The sequence below is a fragment of the Agelaius phoeniceus genome, unplaced genomic scaffold (genome assembly GCF_051311805.1).
Source record: "Agelaius phoeniceus isolate bAgePho1 unplaced genomic scaffold, bAgePho1.hap1 Scaffold_521, whole genome shotgun sequence".
In the NCBI taxonomy this organism is placed as follows: Eukaryota; Metazoa; Chordata; class Aves; order Passeriformes; family Icteridae; genus Agelaius; species Agelaius phoeniceus.
Window position 1 is genome coordinate 24,479 of NW_027510066.1, and position 9,016 is coordinate 33,494.

At 57.9% G+C, this 9,016-nt stretch overlaps 1 protein-coding gene across 1 annotated transcript in view; it reads left to right on the forward strand.

The window, feature by feature from the left end:
• LOC143693278 (SH3 and multiple ankyrin repeat domains protein 1-like) overlaps nt 1-7,507 on the forward strand; it is a gene marked incomplete at its 3' end in the record, with an annotated part of 31,191 nt that extends 23,684 nt beyond the window's left edge. The window contains exons 10-13 of the mRNA XM_077173271.1: nt 476-553; nt 1,436-1,502; nt 4,333-4,609; nt 7,329-7,507. Coding sequence (XP_077029386.1) covers nt 476-553; nt 1,436-1,502; nt 4,333-4,609; nt 7,329-7,507 — 601 coding nt within the window. The remainder of the gene's footprint in view (nt 1-475; nt 554-1,435; nt 1,503-4,332; nt 4,610-7,328) is intronic.
• Nucleotides 7,508-9,016: the final 1,509 nt, after the last annotated feature.

Consider the following 9,016-nt stretch of genomic DNA (forward strand, 5'->3'; position numbering starts at 1 on the left):
ATTGGGGACATTGAGGACATTGGGGACATCAGGGTGTTGGGGACATGGGAACGTCCAGCAGCACGGCGCTGCACATCTGCGCCCTCTACAACACGGTGGCACCTTGGGGACATCAGGGACATCGGGGACATTGAGGGGACTGGGGGCATTGGGGACATCAGGGTTTAGGGACGTTGGGGTGACATTGGGGACATTATGGGGACATTGGGGGCACTGGGGAAATTGGTGACAATGAGGGGATTGGCGGCATTGGGGGGATTTGGGGACATTGGAGGGACATTGGGGGGACATTGGGGACACTGGGGACATTGGGGGGATTGGGGACATTATGGGGACACTGAGGGCCCTGGGGATATGGGGGATTGGTGCCACATTGATGCCATGCTGGTGACACTTTGGTGCCACATCGGTGCCACTTTGGCGCCACTCTGGTGACATTTGGTGACACTTTGGTGACACTTTGGTGTCCCCCCAGGAGAGCTGCGCCCGGATCCTCCTGTACCGTGGGGCCAACAAGGAGGTGAAGAACAACAGCGGGCAGACGCCGTTCCAGGTGACACTGGGGACACTGGGGACATCACTGGGGACATCACTGGGGACATCACTGGGGACATGGGGGACATTGGGGGCAATGGGGACACCATTGGGGACATGGGGCACATTGGGGGCAATGGGGACATCACTGGGGACATCACTGGGGACACTGGGGGCAATGGGGACATCATTGGGGACATGGGGGACACTGGGGACAATGGGGACATCATTGGGGACATCACTGGGGACATGGGGCACATTGGGGACATTGGGGACACTGGGGACATCACTGGGGACATCACTGGGGACATCACTGGGGACATGGGGACATCACTGGGGACATGGGGGACACTGGGGACAATGGGGACATCACTGGGGACATCACTGGGGACATGGGGCACATTGGGGACATTGGGGACACTGGGGACATCACTGGGGACACTGGGGGCAATGGGGACACCATTGGGGACATCATTGGGGCAATGGGGACACTGGGGTCATTACTGGGGACACTGGGGACATCACTGGGGACATCACTGGGGACACGGGGGACATTGGGGACACTGGGGACACGGAGACAATGGGGACATGGGGACATCACTGGGGACACTGGGGACAATGGGGACACACATTGGGGACACTGGGGGCAGACGCATTTCCAGTTGACACTGGGGACATTGGGGACACACCCAGGTGACACTGGGGACACTGTGGAGGGGGTGACCCCCCCATGTGAGTGTCCCCTCTCTGTCCCTTTGTCCCCTTTCTTCCTGCATCCCTGTCCCTTCTCTGTCCCCAATGTCCCCTCCTGTCCCCGCCACCCCTGTCTCTGTCCCCTCGCTGTCCCCAATGTCCCCTCCTGTCCCCAATGTCCCCTCCTGTCCCCAATGTCCCCTGGCAGGTGGCCGTCATCGCTGGGAACTTCGAGCTGGGCGAGCTCATCAAGAACCACCGGGACAGCGACGTGGGTGAGCCCTGGGGACACCGAGGGGACATTGGGGACACTGGGGACACTGGGGGGATTGGGGACATTGGGGACATTGGGGGGATTGGGGACACTGGGGACACTGGGGGGATTGGGGACACTGGGGACACTGAGGGGATTTGGGCGGGGTTGGGGACATTGGGGACCTCGGGGACAATGGAGACATTGGGGACAGCGAGGGGACAGCAGGGACATCAGGGGACAGTGGGGGGACATTGAGGATGTTGGGGACTTTGGGGACACTGGGGGGACATTGGGGACATTGGGGGACATTGGGGGACATTGAGAGCAGTGGGGGCTTTGGGGACATTGGGAGATTGGGGACGTTTGGGGGGGATTGGGGACATTGGGGGCGTTGGAGGCATTTGGGGACATCAAGACAGATGGGGGACATTGGGGGGATTTGGCATAATGAGGACATTGGGGACATTTGGGGACATTTGGGGACATTGAGGTCTTTGGGGACATCGGGGACACTGGGGGGCTTTGGGGACATCGGGGATGGAAGAATTTGGAGGCTCCGGCCCTTCCTTTACCAAACCCCCCCCAAATCCCCAAATTTTACCACAAAATCCCCAATTTTCCCCCTGCAGTTCCCTTCCAGGAGAGCCCCCGGTTCCCAAACCCCCCCAAAATCCCCAAAATCCCCAAATTTCGCCCCAAATTTCTCAAATTTCGCCCGCAGTTCCCTTCCAGGAGAGCCCCCAGTTCCCAAAATCCCCAAATTTCCTCCTAAAATCCCCAAATTTCCCCCAAATTTCCCCAAATTTCCCCGCAGTTCCCTTCCAGGAGAGCCCGCAGTTCCCAAACCCCCCCAAAATCCCCAAATGTCCCCCAAATTTCCCCAAATTTCCCCAAATTTCCCCAAATTCCCCCAATTTTCCCCGCAGTTCCGTTCCAGGAGAGCCCCCAGTTCCCAAAATCCCCAAATTTCGCCCAAATTTCCCCAAATTTCCCCAATTTTCCCCCGCAGTTCCCTTCCAGGAGAGCCCGCAGTTCCCAAACCCCCCCAAAATCCCCAAATTTCCCCAAATTCCCCAAATTTCGCCCGCAGTTCCATTCCAGGAGAGCCCGCAGTTCCCAAACCCCCCCAAAATCCCCAAAATCCCCAAATTTCCCCAAATATCCCCAATTTTCCCCCTCAGTTCCGTTCCAGGAGAGCCCCCAGCTCCCAAACTCCTCCCAAACCCCCCCAAAATCCCCAAATTTCCCCCAAATTCCCCCAAATTTTCCCCGCAGTTCCATTCCAGGAGAGCCCCCAGTTCCCAAACCCCCCCAAAATCCCCAAATTTCCCCCAAATTCCCCCAAAATCCCCAAATTTCGCCCCCAGTTCCGTTCCAGGAGAGCCCGCAGTTCCCAAAATCCCCAAATTTCCCCAAATTTCCCCAAATTTCGACCCAAAATCCCAATTTTCCCCCGCAGTTCCCTTCCAGGAGAGCCCCCAGTTCCCAAACTCCCCCAAAATCCCTAAATTTCCCCCTAAAATCCCCAAATTTCCCCAAATTCCCCCAATTTTCCCCCGCAGTTCCCTTCCAGGAGAGCCCGCAGTTCCCAAACCCTTCCCAAACCCCCCCAAAATCCCCAAATTTCCCCAAATTCCCCCAATTTCCCCCGCAGTTCCGTTCCAGGAGAGCCCCCAGTTCCCAAAATCCCCAAATTCCCCCAAATTTCCCCAAATTCCCCCAATTTTCCCCTCAGTTCCGTTCCAGGAGAGCCCGCAGTTCCCAAACCCCCCCAAAATCCCCCCAAAATCCCCAAATTTCCCCCAAATTTCCCCAAATTCCCCCAAATTTCCCCAAATTTTCCCAATTTTCCCCCGCAGTTCCCTTCCAGGAGAGCCCCCAGTTCCCAAAATCCCCAAATTTCCCCCAAATTTCCCCAAATTCCCCCAATTTTCCCCCGCAGTTCCGTTCCAGGAGAGCCCGCAGTTCCCAAACCCCCCCAAAATCCCCCCAAAATCCCCAAATTTCCCCCAAATTTCCCCAAATTCCCCCAAATTTCCCCAAATTTTCCCAATTTTCCCCCGCAGTTCCCTTCCAGGAGAGCCCGCAGTTCCCAAACCCCCCAAAATCCCCAAATTTCCCCAAATTTCCCCAATTTTCCCCCTCAGTTCCCTTCCAGGAGAGCCCGCAGTTCCCAAACCCCCCCAAAATCCCCAAATTTCCCCAAATTTCGCCCCAAATTTCCCCAATTTTCCCCCTCAGTTCCGTTCCAGGAGAGCCCCCAGTTCCCAAACCCCTCCCAAACCCCCCCAAAATCCCCAAATTTCCCCAAATTTCCCCCAAATTTCCCCAATTTTCCCCAATTTTCCCCGCAGTTCCCTTCCAGGAGAGCCCGCAGTTCCCAAACCCCCCCAAAATCCCCAAATTTCCCCAAATTTCCCCAATTTTCCCCCTCAGTTCCGTTCCAGGAGAGCCCGCAGTTCCCAAACCCCCCCAAAATCCCCCCAAAATCCCCAAATTTCCCCCAAATTTCCCCAAATTCCCCCAAATTTCCCCCAAATTTCCCCAATTTTCCCCCGCAGTTCCCTTCCAGGAGAGCCCGCAGTTCCCAAACCCCCCCAAAATCCCCAAATTTCCCCCAAATATCCCCCAAATTTCCCCCAAAATCCCCAATTTTCCCCCCCAGTTCTCTTCCAGGAGAGCCCGCAGTTCCCAAAATCCCCAAATTTCCCCCAATTTCCCCAGTTTTCCCCCAAATTCCCCAAATTTTCCCCCTCAGTTCCGTTCCAGGAGAGTCCCCAGTTCCCAAACCCCCCCAAATCCCCAAATTTCCCCCAAATTTCCCCAAATTTCCCCAATTTTCCCCTCAGTTCCGTTCCAGGAGAGCCCGCAGTTCGCCGGCCGCCGCCGGGAGCCGCTCCGGGGGCCGCTGCTGCCGCCCCAGCGCCTCCTGCGGGCCAACAGCGACACCGGGGCCGGGGCCCTGCCCGAGTGGGTCCTGAGGGGTCCCCCCGGGGCTCCCCCGGCCCCCAGGCCCCCCTCGGGGACCCTGCGCAGCTCCAGCTCCCCCCGGGGCGCTCGGGCCCGGTCCCCGTCCCGAGGGAGGCACCCGGAGGAGCCGCGGAGGCAGCCCCGGGGCAGGCCCAGGTACGGGACAGGGGGGATTTGGGGGGGATTTGGGGGGTCCAGAGTGGATTTGGGGGGGTCCAGAGTGGGTTTGGGGGGGTTTTGAAAGGGTCTAGGGGGGTTTTGGGGGTGTTTGGGGGGATTTGGGGTGCTCGGGCTCGGTCCCCGTCCCGCGGGCGGCACCCAGAGGAGCCGCGGAGGCAGCCCCGGGGCAGGCCCAGGTACGGGGCAGGGGGGATTTGGGGGTTCAGAGTGGATTTGGGGGGGGTTTGGGGGATTTTGGGGGAGTTTGAGGGGATTTTGAAAGGGTCTAGGGGGGTTTTGGGGGGATTTGGGGGGGCTCGGGCCCGGTCCCCGTCCCGCGGGAGGCACCCGGAGGAGCCGCGGAGGCAGCCCCGGGGCAGGCCCAGGTACGGGGCAGGGGGGATTTGGGGGGTTCAGAGTGGATTTGGGGGGGTCCCGAGTGGATTTGGGGGGGTTTTGGGGGTGTTTTGGGGAGGTTTTGGGGGGCTGAGACCACCGGGGTTGGCACCCGGAGGAAGCCCCGGGGCAGGCCCAGGTAACGGGACAGGGGGGATTTGGGGGGATTTGGGGCGGATTGTGGGGATTTGGGGGTTGGGACCCCTTGAAATGGGACCCAGGGGGTTCAGAGTGGATTTGGGGGGGGTCCCGAGTGGTTTTGAGGGGGTTTTGGGGGTGTTTGGGGGGATTTGGGGGGGCTCGGGGTCGGTCCCCGTCCCACGGGAGGCACCCGGAGGAGCCGCGGAGGCAGCCCCGGGGCAGGCCCAGGTAACGGGACAGGGGGATTTGAGGGGATTTTGGGGGGTTCAGAGTGGGTTTGGGGGGTCCCGAGTGGGTTTGGGGAGGTTTTGGGGGTGTTTTGGGGAGGTTTTGGGGGCTGAGACCACCGGGGTTGGCACCTGGAGGAGCCCAGGAGGAGCCCTGGGGCAGGCCCAGGTAACGGGGCAGGGGGGATTTGGGGGTTCAGAGTGGATTTGGGGGGTCCAGAGTGGGTTTGGGAGGGTTTGGGGGGAGTCCAGAGTGGATTTGTGAGGGTTCAGAGTGGGTTTGGGGGGGTTTTGGGGGTGTTTGGGGAGGTTTTGGGGGGCTGAGACCACCGGGGTTGGCACCTGGAGGCAGCCCCGGGGCAGGCCCAGGTAACGGGACAGAGGGGATTGGTGGGGATTTGTGGCGGATTGTGGGGATTTGGGGGTTGGGACCCCTTGAAATGGGACCCAGGAGATCCCGAGTGGATTTGGGGGGGGTCTTGAGTGGTTTTGGGGGGGTTTTGGGGGTGTTTGGGGGCATTTGGGGGGCTCGGGCCCGGTCCCCGTCCCACGGGAGGCACCCGGAGGAGCCGCGGAGGCAGCCCCGGGGCAGGCCCAGGTAACGGGGCAGGGGGGATTTGGGGGGGATTTGGGGGGGTCCAGAGTGGATTTGGGGTGTCCAGAGTGGGTTTGGGGGGTCCCGAGTGGGTTTGGGGGGGTTTTGAAAGGGTCTAGGGGGGTTTTGGGGGTGTTTGGGGGGATTTGGGGTGCTCGGGCTCGGTCCCCGTCCCGCGGGCGGCACCCAGAGGAGCCGCGGAGGCAGCCCCGGGGCAGGCCCAGGTAACCGGGACAGGGGGGATTTGAGGGGTTCAGAGTGGATTTGGGGGGGTCCCGAGTGGGTTTGGGGGTGTTTTGGGGGTGTTTGGGGAGGTTTTGGGGGCTGAGACCACCGAGGTTGGCACCTGGAGGAGCCGCGGAGGAGCCCTGGGCCAGGCCCAGGTAACCGGGACAGAGGGGATTTGGGGGGATTTGGGGCGGATTGTGGGGATTTGGGGGTTGGGACCCCTTGAAATGGGACCCAGGGGGTTCAGAGTGGATTTGGGGGGGTCCCGAGTGGTTTTGAGGGGGTTTTGGGGGTGTTTGGGGGGATTTGGGGGGCTCGGGCCCACTCCCCGTCCCGCGGGCGGCACCCGGAGGAGCCGCGGAGGCAGCCCCGGGGCAGGCCCAGGTAATGGGACAGGGGGATTGGGGGGTTCAGAGTGGATTGGGGGGGTCCCGAGTGGATTTGGGTGGGTTTTGGGGGTGTCTGGGGAGGTTTTGGGGGGCTGAGACCACCGGGGTTGGCACCTGGAGGAGCCGCAGAGGCAGCCCCGGGGCAGGCCCAGGTACGAGACCGGGGGGATTTGGGGGAATTTGGGGGGTTCAGAGTGGATTTGGGGGGTTCAGAGTGGGTTTGGGAGGATTTGGGGAGGTCCAAAGTGGGTTTTGGGGGGTCCCGAGTGGATTTTGGGGGGTCCCGAGTGGATTTGGGGGGGTTTTGGGGGTGTTTGGGGGAGGTTTTGAGACACCGGGGTTGGCACCTGGAGGAGCCCCGGAGGAGCCCTGGGACAGGCCCAGGTACGGGACAGGGGGGATTTGGGGGGGATTTTGGGGGTTTGGGATCACTGGGAGTGGCACCTGGAGGAGCCTTGGGTTTGGGGTGGGGGTCTCTGGTCCAGAACCCCAAATCAGGACCCTGGGACCCCAAATTGGGACTCAGGAACCCAAATTTAAGGCTCCGAGACCCCAGTTTAAGCATCTGGGACCCCAAATTTGGCTTTTGGGTGGGAGTCTCTGCATCCAAGACCCCAAATCAGGATCCCAGCACCCATTTGGGGTCTCGGGAACCCCAATTTGGGACTCGGGGACCCCCAATTTTGGCATTTCCTGGGGTCTCACCGTGTCCCCCCCCTTTCCCCTTTGTGCCCCCCCAGCTCCAGCGGCCTCAGCCGAGACCCCGGCCCGGGGGGGACCCCAGGGGGGACTTTGGGGTCCCGGGGGGTGAAGAGGAAACTTTACTCAGCTGTCCCTGGGCGCACCTTCCTGGCTGTGAGACCCTACCAGGCCCAGGGCGAGGGCGAGCTCAGCCTCAGCAAGGGAGAGCGCATCAAGGGTGGGTGCAAGCGCCCCAAAAAACCCCAAAAAATCCCAAAAAAGGCCCCTAAAAAACCCCCAAAATCTCGGGATCCCAGCCCGAAAAAATCCCGGGATTCGTTCTTAAAATCCCTGAAAAAAAACCCCAAAAAAGCCCAAAATTCTGGGATTCCGCCCCGAAAAAATCCTGGGAATTGTCCTCAAAATCCCCTAAAAAAAACCCCAAAAAACCCCAAAATTCTGGGATTCTGCCCTGAAAAAATCCCAGGATTCGTTCTTGAAATCCCCTAAAAAAAACCCAAAAAAACCCCCAAAATTCTGGGATTCCATCCCAAAAATATCCCAGGACTGGTCCCAAAAAAATTCTGGGATTTGTCCTTAAAATCCCCTAAAAAAACCCCAAAAATTCTGGGATTCCGCCCCAAAAAATCCCAGGATTCATCCTCAAAAAAAACCCCAAAAAACCCAAATAAATCCTGGGATCCCACCCCAAAAAAACCACAGAAAATTCCTGAAAAAAATCCCCAAAAAATCCCAAAAAATCCCCAAAATATCCCCAAAAAATCCCCAAAAAATCCCCAAAATCCTGATAAACCTCTCCCAAAAAATCCCAGATTCGCTCCCCACAGTGCCCTAAAAAACATCCTGAAAAAATCCCCAAAATCTCCCCAAAAAAGCCCAAAATTTCCCAAACCCAGGAACTTTCCTGAGCCAGGCCCAGGGCGAGGGCGAGCTCAGCCTCAGCAAGGGAGAGCGCATCAAGGGTGGGTGCAAACACCCCAAAAAACCCCCCCAAAAAACCCCAAAAAAGGCCCCTAAAAACCCCCAAAATCTCGGGATTCCGCCCCAAAAAAATCCCCTAAAAAACCCCCAAAAAAACCCCAAAATTCTGAGATTCCGCCCTGAAAAAATCCTGGGATTCATCCTCGAAATCCCCTTTAAAAAACCCAAAAAATCCTTTGTCCTTAAAATCCCCTAAAAAAACACCCCAAAAATTTGGGGATTCCTCTTAAAAATCACCTAAAATCCCCCCCAAAAAGCCTCAAAAAATCTCGGGATTAAAAACCCCAAAATTCTGGGATTCCGCCCTGAAAAAATCCCAGGATTCGTCCTTGAAATCCCCTAAAAAAAACCCCAAAAAAACCCCAAATTCTGGATTCCGCCCTGAAAAAATCCCAGGATTGCTCCCAAAAAAATCCCAGGATTCCTCCTCAAAATCCCCTAAAAAAACCCCAAAAATTCGGGGATTCCGCCCCAAAAAGACCCTGAAAAAATTCCAGGATTCATCCTCAAAATCCCTAAAAAAACCCAAAAAACCCCAAATAAATCCTGGGATTCCACCCAAAAAAAACCCACAGAAAAATCCTGAAAAAAATCCCCAAAAAATCCCCCAAAATCTCGGGATCCCACCCCAAAAAAAACCCCCAGGATTTGCCCTTAAAAATCGCCTAAAAAAACCCCCCAAAAAACCCCAAAAAAACCCCAAAATTCTGGGATTCCACACCAAAAATATCCCAGGATTGCTCCA